At 39.4% G+C, this 16,564-nt stretch overlaps 1 protein-coding gene across 1 annotated transcript in view; it reads right to left on the bottom strand.

Moving 5' to 3' along the window:
• The window catches only part of suclg2 (succinate-CoA ligase GDP-forming subunit beta), a 136,113-nt gene extending 126,965 nt beyond the window's left edge, over window positions 1–9,148 (bottom strand). The window contains exon 1 of the mRNA XM_078947330.1: window positions 8,996–9,148. Coding sequence (XP_078803456.1) covers window positions 8,996–9,079 — 84 coding nt within the window. The 5' untranslated portion in view covers window positions 9,080–9,148. The remainder of the gene's footprint in view (window positions 1–8,995) is intronic.
• Window positions 9,149–16,564: the final 7,416 nt, after the last annotated feature.

Below are 16,564 nucleotides of genomic sequence, written 5' to 3'. Positions count from 1 at the left end.
GCCTTCTTTTATTTGTACCAAAAAAATACCAAAAATAGATAGATGAGATAGATAGATCGATAGATAGAGCGATAGATTGATTGATAGATAGTAGGTGTGTGTCCGGCAGTAAAACACACACAAACACACACAATAAATAATAAAATATAAGTTCATAAAATAGCAGTTCATGTCAGGCAGATTTGTCAAACAACAGTACCGAACCGAATTGAGATTTTAGCGCATCGTTACACCCCTAGTGGCCAGGGTGAAGTGCATCTGATAGTTTGCATTGCAATTGTGGTGTATAGACAGGATGTAATATCTCAGCTAACGCTCACCCTTTAAACAAATTTCCCTTAACAGAGAATTGGCTTAATCTGGGCAATGTGCCTCAGCATGCAACTAAGTCAGTTTACATGACAATGTTGAAGTTGTTGCTATCTCCAAACGCTTTCACATTGTATTTGAAACCACTCAGTTTGTGTGGTATAGAATTTTTACAACTTGACTTGTTGCACAGACCGCATCCTATCACAGAACCACAGAGGAATTTACTTGGAAGCTGAGAGGGGCCCACTCTTCTACCAAAGCTTTAGGCATGGCTGATTCTCTTAAGAGGAGCACAGGTGCGTCTTGCATTTTCTTTGAGGCGCATGTGTCCATCTCATGAAAACGGAACGTGTCATCGTTATGCATGCGGTAAGTGTATCGTGGAGTATTTGGAAGGATAATGTAAGTTACACGCTCATACGATTGTAGGATGCTGACATTAACTAAACTCTGTCTAATGTCTTCATTTCTAACAGTCAGGCTGCGCGCAAGGGAAGCACTTGTCAAAAAAAGAAAAATCTGTACGACATGCCTGCATCTCACCCACTTCACCCTTACTTATCCTTACGTGTTCACTACAACCTTTCGCCTACAGCATACCCGCAGAAAAAATGTGCATAAAGATTTTCACCTTACAGACTCGCTGGTTTGTCTACAATCATAAAATTTTGTTAATGGGCCACCTGAGTGACCCGTTAAGATTTGCCCATTTTTCCCCCGCAGTCAACCAGTATTCACCCATAAAGGCAGTTGTGACTAAAGTCTTTAATGATTTACAAGCAGTATTAGTATGTCAAAAACAAAGTGACCTAATTAGTGAAAAAAAAAAAAAAATCACAGAAGATTTAATGAACCAGTATGCTCCTTAGGGGGCATTATCAAATGCTAAAGGAATTAACAGAACACCCAATTCTCGCTAATTGATTTGTTCTCGTTCATATTATGAACAAATGTCTTTTCTTCAGCCATTTGACTAACCATCCAGCAAAAATATTTAAAGGGAAATTTATCAGGGTCCACATGCATGAGCACATGCTGAATCACACTCAGCAGTTCTCACAGTGACTATCAGAATTATTGCGATCTGAATGCAGTGGAATGATTCTCGGTTAATGAGGTGGCACTTTGCTACTTCGTTGCAACCTATAAATCAGACTGTTTTGCAATTACACAAGCTCGGTGAAGTAAGTAAGCGGTGATGAAGGTGACAACCAATGAAGAAAATGAACAAGGCAAAGCAGTGAAATTTACTAATAAACATTCCAGTGTGATTCAGTGGTATAACCAGTCATGCAGCCAAAGCATGCCTCCAGAGGAACCTTTTAATGCAGTCCTTATGTGTTTACAGAGGTTATCATCTCTTGAAAAATAAGGCTGCAGGTTAAATTAGCAACATTTAACTAAATTCAAATTCAACTTTATTTATAGAGCACTTTCCCTGCTAAATAGCCCCTCAAAGTGCTTTACATAATTAGATACATCATAGTAATATAAATAAGACGACCTTTTGAAATGAAACAGCTTTTAAAAAAAAAACTTACAACAGGAATTCAATTAAAGTATATAAATAGTTTAAATAAATATTGTAATTAATAATAGTGTTATTACAGGAATAAACATAACATGTTTTTCATTATTAGTTCACAGCATTTGTTGTATTTTAAGTGCCGTTTTAAGTTAAAGGTCAAACCAAAACCATTTGAGAGACGAAACAGAAATGACATCTGGCTGTTGCAGAGAAGAGGGGCGAGCAAGAGCAGCGATAGGCACAGGAGCAGCAGAGCATGGCTGCAGGATTTAGATCAGGGAGATTTGAATCATTGGCAGGTCTTTAGGTAGGACAGGTCTAATCTCTTGCAGACAGGCTTAGGAAAGAGAAAGCTGACTGTTGTGTCTCTAAAGATACAGATTTCAATAATTAGTATTGTTAATAAGTAGGTCTATTAAAAGTACTTCAGTCCATGGGGAAGATGAAAATGCATTATGCAGAAGGCAACAAAAAAAAAACTCACAAACTATATGTCAAAGTTATTTCCCACACAAACGTACAGTAGCATAAAACATAAAGACATTAGATTAAGGATTTGTATCTTGCAACAACAACATGGTTTGACAAAAAAAAACACAAGACCAAAAAACAGTATATTAACAAACAATGGCTGCAATCATACCAGACATGCAAGCCATATTCATTTAGGAATATTTAGCAGTACTGGTAAATTAATTATAAAATAATCAAGTTATATAATTCCATATGGTTGTATTGGCAAAACTTTCTCTGTTTTCTTGTTCTTTTTTGAACAGATTGTTCCATAAGTTTTGTGGTTTTCACAACATCTAAAAAGTAGATCAAACTACGATGAACATGGCTTCTTTTCTAAGAAACTCAGTGAAGCCAAAAAATCAAAAAGCCCCCAGTCTGCTTCACTTTGCACACACCCCACTTCAGCCTTTAGTGTAAAGAACGCCGCCTATTCAGTATAGTTTTCTTGCATTGTTTGAGCCATGCTTTGGTTTCTGTGAGGGGTTTGATCTGCTTTCTGCTATTGTTTGGCATTGAGTGCAGCCAGGACATAGTTTAGGCTGTGTTGAAAGCTTGATTTTGGCTCCATCGAATTTTCAGACATACAAATATGAGCACCTGCACAGAAAAAAATATATATATATTATTCAAGTAAACAAGAAAAAACTAAGTCCATGTATGAAAACTACAGCAATTTAGGCAGTTTGGCATTAGCAGGGAAGATTTGGGCATTTTTTGGGGGGTGTAACTAACACACCCAGCTCTATGGGGCTTTTTAAAAAGGTAAATAGGATTTTAATGCCCAAAAATGTTTTGCTAAGAAGCATTGTTAAGAAAAAATGCGAAAACCCCAAAATGTTCTTGTGGTTTGTAGTATGTTTGTAAAAACATCACTCCATGTTCCAACGTGTAACTATGCATTTGTCACAGTTTTTAAGAGAAACCATGATTGCAAAGAAAATCAAATCTTAGCAACACAGCTGAGTCAAGTAGGTAAAAAAAGCTAGTTCATGGTATTTTTAGACAGAAAAAGTATATGCCATCTATATCTCTTTTTTCATGGATAACAAATATAGAAACTTCCCATTCCGTTCTTCCTGTCAACCAGCACCAGCAGCTAACATCTGTTACTATCAGGTTGTCATATAAAATTGTCATAGACAGTTGTTGTACTTTCATTTTTACCTTCAAAGTACATCCACATATGCATGTCATTGTGGAACTGCTGCACTGTAAGATACATAACAGCAAAGAAGGAAAAAAGATGATTTTCTTGGTTTTCTATGCCGAAAACACTTCAACCAAATTCTGTGGCTGTATGTCCAAGGTGTCAAAATGTTAAGTGCTAGCAGCATTCAAGAAAAAAATAAACAATAAACCCTATCCTTAGATTTCTTTCATAGGAGGATTTGGAAGTGCATCTGGTTTGGTTTGCTTTCACTCATCCCTCTCAGAAACAAACTGTGGCTATTGTCCTATGCACCCGTACGAGAGTTGATCCATAAGGGTGCTACAGGTTTTTGAGTTGTCCAGGCACATTTTTAAACCGGCATGCTGTGGTTAACAGGTTAACAGGTCGTAGAGAACACTTGAGCGCCTGTAGTGCGTTTTGTGCTTGAGGCTTGAATTTTACAAATGAAGAAATTAGGCAATCAGGGAGTAGTTAAAATCCCTGCTGGGGGACCCAAACAAAACACCAATGGAGGACCCTTCTGTGTTTGCATGCTCTCCCCGTGCATGAATGGGTTTTCTCTAGGGACTATGGCTTCCTCCCATCATCCAAAAACATGCTTCATAGGTTAATTCAGTGCTGCTCAAATAGTGGCAGTAGTGGCGGTTTTATACACAGGTAATACGGGCAATTGTACGGGGTGCAAATTTAAGGGGGGGGGGGGGGGGGGGGTGACAGCGGCTCAGTGCTCGGAAAAAAATCTTTGCCACTATTGGTTTCCTTTTATCTGTTCTATCACCGAGTTGGTAACAGCCTGAAACCTTTGAATCCCCGTTCCTGCAGCTGCGCGTTCCCGTCTCCTGTCGAAAAGGGAAGGGTAGAGGGCTCAGGCTAAGAGGTGAAACGGGGCACGCGGAGGAGCGCTCCAAGCACTGCCTGGATTACGCAACACCAGGATGATCGCTGCCTTTAGATGACTCAGCTCATGCTAATAATGTCATTCGTTATGAACTATTGTAGACATTTTGATAATGTCTCTTTTGTTTCCATAAATGTATTCTTTGTCTGCCTGTGGTTTAGTTGGTGTCAGTATTAGACATAAAGACAGCAGGTCATGCAGGAAAACAGCTGCACTTTATGAGATCCTAAATAAACAATACATCATTTAGAAAAAAAAATAAGAACAATGTTTTATACCCATTTGTTCAGACTAAAAACGTTAAATATATTGGTGCTGTTAATGTTTCAGATCAATTTAGATTTAATATTATTTATTAATTTAATAATTTTTCTCAACATCAAATGGTTCAGTTGGTCAAAATGTTTCTAGTTGGAATAAGGACTGACATATTTTTTTAACCTGGGGGAAGGTTATGGGGGTTGGGGGGTGGGAAACATTTTCTTTTTCCTATGGGGGGGCCTGGCAAAAAAATCATTAAGAAGCACTGGGTTAATTAGTTACTTTAAATTTTCCCTAGGTGTGAATGTGAGTGTGAATGAGTGTGTGATTGTTGCCCTGCGACAGACTGGCGACCTGTCCAGGATGTGCCCTGCCTTCACCCACAAGTGGCCGAGATAGGCTCCAGCCCCCCATGACCCCGGAAGGGACAAAACAGTTAAGAAGATGAATTAATTTGATGAAGTTTTCAAATTTCCATTTAAAAGCAAAAATATTTATATTTTTGTAAAATATGTTCTCCATATATCCATAACTTTGCTATAAAAGAAAATACATTTATAAACTTTATGAATCTATATTCAACTCTTTAAGTGAATATCAAATTAGATAAATTGTTTTTTAAATCCAGTCTTACTTGAAACTTAAAAATTATCAGCTAAATGCTTCATACAGTTAAAAAAATTAGAACTATAAACACATGACTTGAAGAGTACTTTTAATTACAAGTTATTCACGTCTGACGAAAAGTCAAATCACTGATAAAAGCACAAAGTTCAAACATAAAATCAAATCCACACTCCCAACTGATAGTCTCCCTGCATTTCAAAAATGATAGACTGACTATAATCTTTAATATTAGCACTTTGATTGATTTCTGTCTGTAACTACTCAGTCACAAGGTTTTACTATCATTGTCTCAGCATCCTAATGCTTAAATATATCTACAGCACAACAGCAGGCACTAGGTTGATTCGTGTCCCACCTTTACTCACTGCTCTCCTCATTCTAGAAGCTGGCAACATTTCCAAATGACTGCAGCCATTTTAAATAATTGAGAAAGCCAAAGCACCACATCAGCTACAGAAACGGCTATTAACCTTGAGGAGAGATATTCAAATCCAGTAAGAGCTAACTTCGTCCTCCAGTGTCCCTCGCGGGGAGGAAATGTAAATGTGTTCTGGCTGAGACAGATGGGGAAACCTCATGTTGTTTGAAGTTCCAGCAAAAGAAATCTTTGCATACAGCGGCTCTCCACCCCCCTCTGTAAAATATTCACGACAGTCTCAATGAGCCACCTTTCTTCCCAGTATGCCCCTTCAAACTAGGCTGGAGTTGGACACTGGGATTATTCCTAGGCTTACCTTCTCAAAAGACCTATGTAGTGACAGCCTAAATAACCTGAAATGTATCTCTCTTTGCAGACAAGAATTTGAAAGATTTTGATTTATGGAAGAGGGAGAAACAACATCCCACCACTCCTTTATTGTGCATCATCCTGGAGCCTAACCATCTGAATATTGGTATGTCCTTTGTATTGTTGTTGACAAATCATGGCAAATTGAATTTCTCAGCTAAGCTGACACACTGTCAGAGCTGATTTGACTCTATTGTGGTAAACCTGGCTGTCAATCAGTTCAGGCTCTGATAGTGTGCGATGGACCAGAAAGAATTCCAGATCATCTCTCTTATCGCCTCTCACGCCTGAGAACCAAACAGAGAAGGTAGACAGCAAGAGACTAGTGGGAGAAGCCAACAACAAACATCTGCCAGGTAAAATGTCTGTCAAAATGAGATTTAAACTTTTGGAACAGTTATTTTCTTAAACACATTTATACACATGAATGTAACCCTACATGTCACTGATTTTATATATATATATATATATATATATTAGGCCTGCACAACTGGAGCTGCCATTTAAAGACCTACTCCAATAAAAATCATGTTATTCGTGTTTTTAACATGGTCTTGTTAACTGGTGGTGGAGGACCCAAAATGCAGGAGACCAGGCATGGTGACAGAAAATAAAAGAGCAGATGACCTGACAAGGATGAACTGAAAACCAGACACTTAAATAGGCTGAGGGAAATTAACTGAACCGACGACAGCTGTGGATCACGATGAACCTGGAACCAGTGTGACTGAAGACAACATAGAGCATGACCAAAAACCACAAAAACCAAACAAAACACAGAACCCTTACACTTTTTCTGATGATGGAGGGCATGATCTGAAAGAGAATTTAGATTGTGTTTCGGATTATTTCTTTATTCAAATCATGGTGAAACAAGAGCAGATGAAAAAAAGACAACTGAAAAAGCTTGTAATTGAAAAAGCTGGCCTATGCCTCTAAACTGTACGACTGGATGGCATTGACATTGCTCGTCATTGTTGTTGCGTCACTAATGTTAGCTTCGGGGTGTGAGCGGCTGTAAGCTAGCGGGAGAGAGTGTAAACAAAAGGGTGTGAAGGAGTGTGAGCAGGCCTACACTGCACCAACAGTCCCGCCCACAATTTAGAGAAAAATTTCTAATGGACTCCTGCCGCTCTGCAGAAATTATGTCCTAAAAAACGACCCAGGTTTTATGGCTAAAAACTATATAATAATAATAATTAAAAGGCCTATAGTGGATTGAGCAAAATCAACTTCTTTGAGCTTTTAAGTGTTTTATAATGCTAATTACTCACAAAAGAGAACCCCAAACAGGTATTTTGCTCCATTCACGGATCTCTAACCATTCGTTTAAACCCTGCTCTCTGAGCACCAGCTCCTACCAATCCACAAAAACTAGTGGGTTCCCACATTGTTAAATATGAACATGGGGGAACAGCCCCTTCCAGGAAGAATCTGCGCTGCCAGCACACACACCCCCACCCACTCACCCATCCCCCAGGCTATCAGACAAACACACTTTCACTGCAAAGCTAGAATGATCAGCTAAAACGCTCTCCTTTTATAAGCACAATATGCACATGCATCTTTGCAAAAGTGTTATTTGTTTAAATTGGCAAAACACAGACAGGCTGCCGAGGCCGGGTATAGGTTGACGACATGAAATGGGCAGCACTCTCAAGGAGCCAAAGCCAGTGCCTCTGAGATCGAGTCGTCTTACTTGTGGGTAGGAAAATGATCAGCAAAAAAATAAAAATAAATCGTTCTTTAGTGTGCCAAAGGTTATCATATACATGAATATAATTTACTCTGAAAGGCTTAAGAATAGAATGATATAAGCCCTTAAAATAAGCGCTGGGAACGCTTTTAAAATAGATCAAAAGATGATTGCAGTGGGACTTCAAACTGCTTAAAAATATAATAAAAATGGAGACCTGTGTGTAAGAAGTACGATCTGCTTGTTTTATCCGTTTTCAAGCAGTAATTCTGTAAGGAACACATTAGGTTTTCTAAAAATGGCTGAGGCTGGCTAAGGTTGGCTTGCAGGCTTTAATGTTGAACGTTTGCCGTGTCCAGTCAGAATAGCTAGAGTAAGCTTGTAAGGCTACGTCAAATGTAAAGTTTTCCTTTTTCTCTGTCACTGATTAAGGTGAGGGATTGGTGGTTCAGAAAAACACCTGCAAAACATTGGGTTAAAATAAAAAAATTAAAAAGGTCAGATTGAATACTTTATTGTTGGAAACTCCTTTGGCATTTTAGAATCCTCCGGCCATAACTCTGTTTGCCAAAAACACAGATATCACACAGCAGTCGTCAGGCAGAAAGATATAAACAGCAGCTTTTACTCTTTAAAGTTCAAAGTGCAAGAGAGTTACCCTTTGCACTCTGCGCTGATTAAAAAAAAAACAGGCCTATACTCTTAAAGAATAATGATGACTTTATTGTGAAAAAGAAAAATAATTGTTATCCAAATTAATGACCATACAAAGTAGCACAGATGTCAATGAAACGTGAAAATAAGAATACGATTAAAAAGAGAAATGCTAACGATTGACTTGCACTTAAAATGCAAGCACAGCATGATAAAAATGAAGGTTACTTGGAACTTTCTATGAGTTATAGTTCCAAGTAGAAACGTAATGAATATTTCTTAAAGTATATTTAAAGTTGCTCTAACCCTGAACCATTTAAAAAAAACATCCCACGTTATTCTGCATTTCTGGAGCTTTTTTGAAGAGTTTGCTATGTTCTGCTGTTATCTGTCCCAGAGCTCTGCTTGTTTTTCACGCATGCTAACGTGCTAGCTCTGGCAGAGTGACAGCAGCGCGTTGAGACGCTGACAGCGAAGCCAAAGCACCGCGACAACTCCTGTGCCCGCGCAGGAGTGACCTGCCAATAACCTGAACGCTACATTACCTTTAATTTGTCTAGAAGAATGTTCTTTGACGCAGCTGTCCTAAGTCCTCTTGCTGCAGCCTGGGATGCCATGGATGCCGCCATGTTGACACGTAAGAAGATAGTAATGACGTTGTAACATGTGCGTTTGGAAACCGACCCGCTGATAGGTCAATGGGAAGACGGGGGCGGTCCTCCAAATGTGGTCACGTGCTCACGGAACCAAGTCCTTTTTATTTATTCAATTTTTATTTAGCCTTTCTTTATTTCTAAATAACGAGGGATAACCAAATTGACAGCAAATCATTATGATTATTATTTATTTGTTCATGTGTTTGCTAGTTTGTTTGTTTGTTTGTTTGTTTGTTTATTTGTCACACAGGGGTATTACTTTTAAGCAATCATTTTCTTTCACTTTCTTTCACTATTTTCATTAAGGTTTTGTCTAAATACTCCCATTTGAAATGAATATCCTAGTAAGTAAAGAGAAAAGACTGTCTCCAAAAACACACAAAGAAAACCCAAATATAATAAAAATAGATTTTAATTAAACCTTTCAACATTAATTTAAGTGTGTGAAGTTTAAAACGGAATAAAAGCTTCATCTACCAGGTATCTTTTTGGAGAGAAAGAAAACACTGAATCTTTTAGAACATTTAGTTTTTGACTTTATCTTTTTTTTATATAGATTACAATATCACCCCAAATGATGTGGGTATAGGTTCTGCCCTAAATAGCGTTCCTGGAAATGTGCAGGGCCTACATTTGATGTGTTGCCTGCATTATTTAGCTGCTGAGTCAACGTTTTCAGCACGAGGCAAATATGTAATCAAAATGCTGTAAAGTTTTGTGTGAAAGCAAACAAGGCAAAAAGCTGAAGTTTCCTTTCCCCTATAATTTGAAGTGTTGTTTCCAAGCACCCAGACTTCCACGCTATTCTTCAAATTGTATCGAGCACAAGGTTCCCCAGGCATTTTCAAGGATTTTTCCTTTTTATTCTTCTTTCAACAGTTGTTTCTATATTTCATCCAGACCTTTCCACCTGCCATTTTGTAGAGTTTGACTTTTTGGTTAAGTGTATCTAACACAATAACAGCTCTGAATTATTCAAGCACAGGGCCTCGCTAGATAGATGAGCCAGTGTCTACAACTTTAGGACAAAAGAAAATATAAGTTGTAGCTTTCATTTCTTTTTTTCCATTTTCCTTTTTTGTTAGAGATAATTTACTCCAAACACTTTTGTAATTTTTTACAAAAAAATAAGCAGTGCTAGAACTAAAGCAATTCATGCGTTGCATTTATTCTCTAAACCTGGACGGAGCTTCATAATGTGTTTTTTAGTCATTTACAGAAAACAAAAAATTGGTAAAAAATAAACCCCAAAAAAAACATAGACTTTACCATGGCTCACCTTTGTCACCTATGTACTTTGAGGAACCTTCCTACCTACCTTCCTATCCTTCCAGAGCAGACCATTTATAGTCTAGACAGGGCGGCAGTGGCTCAGGCGGTTGAGCGGGTGGTCCAATGATCGAAGGGTCAGCGGTTCGATCCCCACTCCCCCCAGCCAACTGTCGTTGTGTCCTTGGGCAAGACACTTCACCCTCCTTGCCTCCAGTGTGGCTCCACTGGTGTGTGAATGTGTATGAATGATACTAGTGATGGTCAGAGGGGCTGTAGGCGCGAACTGGCAGCCTCTGTCAGTCTGTGGCTACATCAGTAGCTGTGGCTACATCAGTAGCTTACCATCACCAAGTATGAATGAGGAGTGAATGAATAATGGACACAATGTAAGCGCTTTGAGTGACTTGAAAAGCGCAGATAAATCCAATCCATTATTATTATTAGACTTACTGTGAAATCTAACAAATCAGCTCCTCTGTCAGTACGCCCTGTTAAAGTGACTTCTCTCATTTCAGCTAAACTGAACGAGAAAAAGACAACCTTATCTTCACTGAGGGACGAAGTATACTTTGTCACATATCACTGTCTACACCTTCAAAAGGTTACCATCCAGGGGTAACCCTTGTGCTATCCTAGGCACTTTAACGTTGGGAGTTGGGTCATCTAGACCCACTAGACAGTGAGCTGAATCTTTTTTCTTCAATGATTTGTGATCTTCACTGGTGTCCATGGATTACATGAAATCTTTGCACATTTGTCCACCTTTGTCATGGTAGGGAGAACACGTCAATGCAAGGGTGGGGTCATCTAAGATAGCACAAAGGGTTAAGGTAGGTCCATGGGCTGATGTTGCTTGTTGGCTGAACCTTGCAACTCTCCCCACCAACAAGAAAAACCTTGCCAATTCTACAACTTGTGGTGCCTTGTTCGGTGCAGAAAACAAGTAAAGAGATGGCAAAGTTTTGAAGTTTTCTCCAGGTATTTTCTTTTGTCATCATTAGCCAGTGTAAACTGACAATGGACAGTGAAGAAGCCCTTGTGAACTGCTTCACTTTCTTTGCAGATGCAAGCTTACTTGACTTTGTCTCTGCCACAGATTTTTAGGGCTGATGGTTTCAATGCTGGCTGTAATCACATTGGATTTCCTGCACATGAGATGAATGTAACAGTGAGTGCCCTGGCAAAAACTGAAGCCACACAGGTCAAAAAGAGTGTGAATATCAGCAAAATGTGCAGTTGCACTGAGCCCTTCAAGGATTCCAGACACATATATTCAAGGTGTCTCCATGGGTATAGTGAAACATAGAAAGGTGGTCATGACAGATGCCTCTCTGGGGAAGCATTAATTAAGGGAAAACAGAATGTCTCCTGGGGCCCACATATGTAATCATGGACCTAAGGGGCCTATACAATGCAGAATCCATTTTTTGAGCATTTGAGTGTATTATAATGTTCATTCTCCATGGGTTAATTGGTTACTTTAACTTGTGAGCACATTTATAAGGCAGCTTGGTGCAAATCAGCCTCATACATAGTTTTATGTAGAAAAACATCCTTTGTGATGCAGTGCGTAGAAAGAAAAAAAAAACTCCAAAACCCAAATATATGTCTAGCAAATCAAACTGCATCCACTGCCTTCTGGTGTGAATATCCATCCATCCATCCATCCATCCATCCATCCATCCATCCATCCATCCATCCATTCATCCATCCATCCATCCATCCATCCATCCATCCATCCATCTTCCTCCGCTTTTCCAGGACCAGGTTGCGGGGGCAGCAGTCTGAGCAATGATGCCCAGACTTCCCTCTCCCCGGCCACTTCCCCCAGCTCCTCTGGGGGGACCCTGAGGCGTTCCCAGGCCAGCTAAGCGACGTAGTCTCTCCACTGTGTCCTGGGTCGTCCCCGGGGCCTCCGTCCAGTGGGACATGCCAGGAACACCTCTCCACTGAGGCGTCTAGGAGGCATCCGAACTAGATGCCCGAGCCACCTCACCTCACCTCGCCTCGCCTGCGAGCCCCAACCCCAGGCCTGGCTCCAGAGTGGCAACCCGGTGACGCCAATCCGGGCAACGTAATTGGGTCCTTGGTATTACGTAAATAAGTAAACTAACTAACTTTAAATTTACCGTAAGTAATTTAGTCCATACAAGAAAGTATGCAGTAAAAGTGTCCTTAAGGATGTCAAACATCTAGGCAGCATCTAGAATCCTTGTTGACAGAACAATAATGCTTGTCTGAAAGGTGTTGGTTTTGAATTTAGTTTGAAAGCATTGCATGTGTGAGCTGATTTTTTTTCTGAAGAGTTAAATAACCCACTCACATAGTTCTCCAGAGCCCTCATTACTTGCTGCCTCTTGAAAGGGCAAAGAGGGCAAACTGATCATAAACAGCAGCGATTATGACAAAGGGCGAGAGAAAGATCCTCACTTAGAAACCATCAGTGTCAGCAGGCTGCAGATGACAAGATGAAGGGCAGAAGATGAAGATAAACGGGCATGGCCAAGATATTTCTACTCTGTGTCGTGTTATGCTTAAATAAATAAGTCCACATAATAAAACCTTGAAAATTCTACAAAATGTGCATATCCAAGTTACTGAATTTTTTAGCAGACAGTTTGCTTTCAGGTTCACTTGATCTTTTTTTCCTCTTTAAACTTTCTGTTTTGAGTGAGAGCTTTGGATAGTCAGTGATCCAGATTCCTCACAGCAAATTATTCTTTGGTTGCAGAGTGGTTTAACATAACCACAGTAAGGGCAGAGAGGAAGTAAAGAGGCTACAGTGGCAAAATATCTTGGTATGCCAACAAATCCATGAATAAATAAACTGCTCTGCCTGCTTTGCTGTGTCACAGAAGTGTAGCATGCTCAACTATGGTCTGATGGGAAAAAATCCTTACAAGTTAAATTCAAGCAGAACCAGTAGTGAATCATATAGGTCTGGATTTCCAAGTCTTTGGTTCTATTCTCTTTTTTTCTTTCCTTTCGTCTCCTTATAATTTATGGTTTCTTGTCTGAAAGGAACAGATATTCAAATCCGTCAAAATATTCACTTCCTTATCAAATCTATGCTTTGTCTCATGGGATATTATCCTTTTTTCAATGAATGATTTGAGTTTTTTGTTCTTATGCATAAACCACCCTAAGTTTATGACACTCTGAACAGAACAATTTTTTAATCAATTGATTAATCAATTTTTTTACCGATTTCTGATAACTCTTTTTCTAAGTTTGCGACAGACTCAAATGTATGAAGTCTCTCACGCAGACAAAAGCAGCATTGAAAAAGTCTATGTGTTGTTTCTTTTTCTTTTCTGATCAAAGTCTTGGAAAAATGGCCAGTGGGTTTATTAAGTAGTTGAATGCTTAAAAACCAGATGGATTTTTTCTTTATTAAAGTAAAGATCAAGCCCTGCCTCTTGCACAAGAACTTGTTGCATTACAACTTGATGTATCTAATGCTGTTCTAACGTGAGTTCAACAGGCCGTAAAATCCTCAGAGAAAATCCAAATGGCTGTCTCATATTTAATCAGCAAAAAGGAATACACAGCTTTTCATACCCTGCACTGGCCCATTGTGACTACCCAGACTATAGGTGAAACTCTGACATCAGCTAACAGCACCTTTCTACCTGATCACCCTCTGCCAGGTCAAAAAACGCTACCATTTTCTGTATTCTGCCAACAAGCAGTGACTGGTGGTGAATGATCCTGGCAAAACATCTTTTCAAGCTAAACTCCCCAATGCTCTGACTCTTTAATTATGGAGTGAGCTATCAAACATCTGCAAAGCAGCCTTACTCACAGTGGATGAGGAAAGTGGCAAGTTTTTCAGGAATGTGCTTAAATTGACAAATACTGACACTTACAGAGACTGACCAAGCGTAGGGTTAACCTGGCAAATATACCGGTAATAGAAATCTGACAAATCTGTTGTGGTCTGTTGAACCTTTACAATGTTTCTTTCAGTTATTACACACTTAGCAGAACAATTTGGGAAATTTATGTATCGTAAATTATTTCTTGTTTGTGAAGAAACTGCTCTTAATGCTTACACTGTTGTTTGCTGCCATTTTTGTAAGTGAACATCATTTTTCAAGGATACACTGTCCACATTAACCCAGTATCACATTCATATAGCTGTTAAGGGCCTGGCTTAAGGGCACCACAGCAGTGCATTAGAGGCGAAGATAAACAAGGACCAGGACATAGAGCAGCAACCCTTTAGGCACATGTCACCAACCACTGGCCCACCAGTAGCCTTCACTTGTATTGAGTTTTCTTTACCCTTAGGTGTTGTCAGGTGCAAATTAGGTGCAGTCCAGCTAAATTGGTGATTGTGACAAGGTCTTCTCTTAAAATAAACCTTTTCAATTGATTTTCATTCTACTGGGAAAGTAACAGAGTACGTGAGGCAATTGTAATTGTGAGGGCATTCATTTGACAGAGTGCTTTGGTATGCAGGGGCTAATTTCTATGAAAAGATTGTGGGTACAGAATTAACATGTAATACTATAAATGCATGTTTTTTTTTACTTTTCTCAGTGAGAGTCTGTTGCATTGGTCTACAGTTTTTGGGTGTTTTCAAGTTTAGCGCTTGTGTTAGCGCTTCGAAATGATTAAAAATGTAAGAAACAGAAGATGAAGGACTTTCCTTAACGTGTGAGTACACAAGCAAGCTCGGCAGCCAGGTTTCACAAAAAATAAGAAGAATGCCCCACAGGCACTATGCGCCCCCGCCGCCTGGCTCTACGCACCACTGCCGCACCATCGCTGCCCACTTCTACGCAGCACCGCCCATCTTTTATAAAGGGTAGTCAAAGCTGCATGTGCTAATTATGCTAACTATGCCAGTTGTGCTAATGTTGATAAAAGTGCTAGCTTCAGGATTGGCATCATCAACTGACTCAGAAAAACACATTGCTTAACAGGCTAATTATGCTAACTATGATAGTTATGCTAATGTGGATAAAAGTGCTAGCATTGTGATCAGCATCATGAACTCACTCAGAACACATTGCTTAAGATGGTAACTATGCTAACTATGCTACAACTATTATGCTATAACTATGTTAGTTATGCTAATGTGGGTAAAGGTGCTAGCATTGCAATCAGCATCATCAACTCACTCAGAAAAACCCACTGCTCCATTGGTAAGAGTTTAATCCACTTTTCAAAATGGCGGCTTTTTTGTTGATTTTATCTCCATAGCCACCATTTTATGCTTTTGTGGCCTCGGGATGACGAAAAAATCAACGCCAGTTTCTCAAGAATCGGAAAAAGTAAACCTTTTAATGTCCCTAGCAACTGAAGTTTTTTGCTAACCACTCCCACATTCCTTATGTGTCCATATCCTTTGAAAAACATGAGAGTTATAACAGTGCGCCACTTTTGCTAGATTGCCACGCGCACGCCGTTCAAAATCTAGAACTGTTAATTCAAACATTTTTTCCACAGTAGCGTGCCATTGATACCAGAAAAGTTACGAGACGATCGTTAAAAATCCCACTGACAAGTTTATGTTTGTTTCTGATATTAAATGTGCTATTTTAAAAGAAATTCAAGAAGGCGACCTTTTCCCGAAGTCTAAGGTCGACGAAACTCCAGTGGTTGTTGAAGAGTTATGCTAGCGACATGCGTGAAATGTTGTGAAAGTTGTTCAAAAAAAAGGTAATTTTCCATTTTGTGTAAAAATGCGAAATCGCGATATTGCAGATTTTGGCACAAAATGGCCACCAAACCGTAGGCCCTGTCGCCATCCCGTAATGATTTCAAAACTTCCTTTGGATATTGGCAACAAGGATATATTGGTTTCGTTAATCAGTTCTCAAGAAAAAAATTGTGCGAGCTAGCTAAGAGCTAGCTAAGATCGCAATGCTTGTGAATTTGCCACGGACATGCCGTTCAAAATCTACAAATTCTAATTCCAGCATGTTGTCCACAGTGCCTTGCTATGGATGCCTGAGAAGTTACGAGAGGATCGCAAAAAATCCCTAGGATGAGTTTTCGTTTGTATCTGGTGCTAAAGTTACTTTTTTTTTAAATGCAACATGGCGGCCTTTTACCAAAGGTCAACGACAGTTCTGTGCTGTTTGTAGCAAGTGTGTGCATTTTCGTGAAAACTGCTCAAACAAAAGTATTGTTTTCCCATATTGAGAAAAAAACACAAAAATCGCCAATTCTCAG

This window comes from Oryzias latipes, chromosome 5 (assembly GCF_053564925.1).
Source record: "Oryzias latipes strain Hd-rR chromosome 5, Olatipes_Hd-rR_3.1".
NCBI classification, from domain to species: domain Eukaryota; kingdom Metazoa; phylum Chordata; class Actinopteri; order Beloniformes; family Adrianichthyidae; genus Oryzias; species Oryzias latipes.
This window is presented reverse-complemented; position numbering and strand designations above follow the sequence as displayed.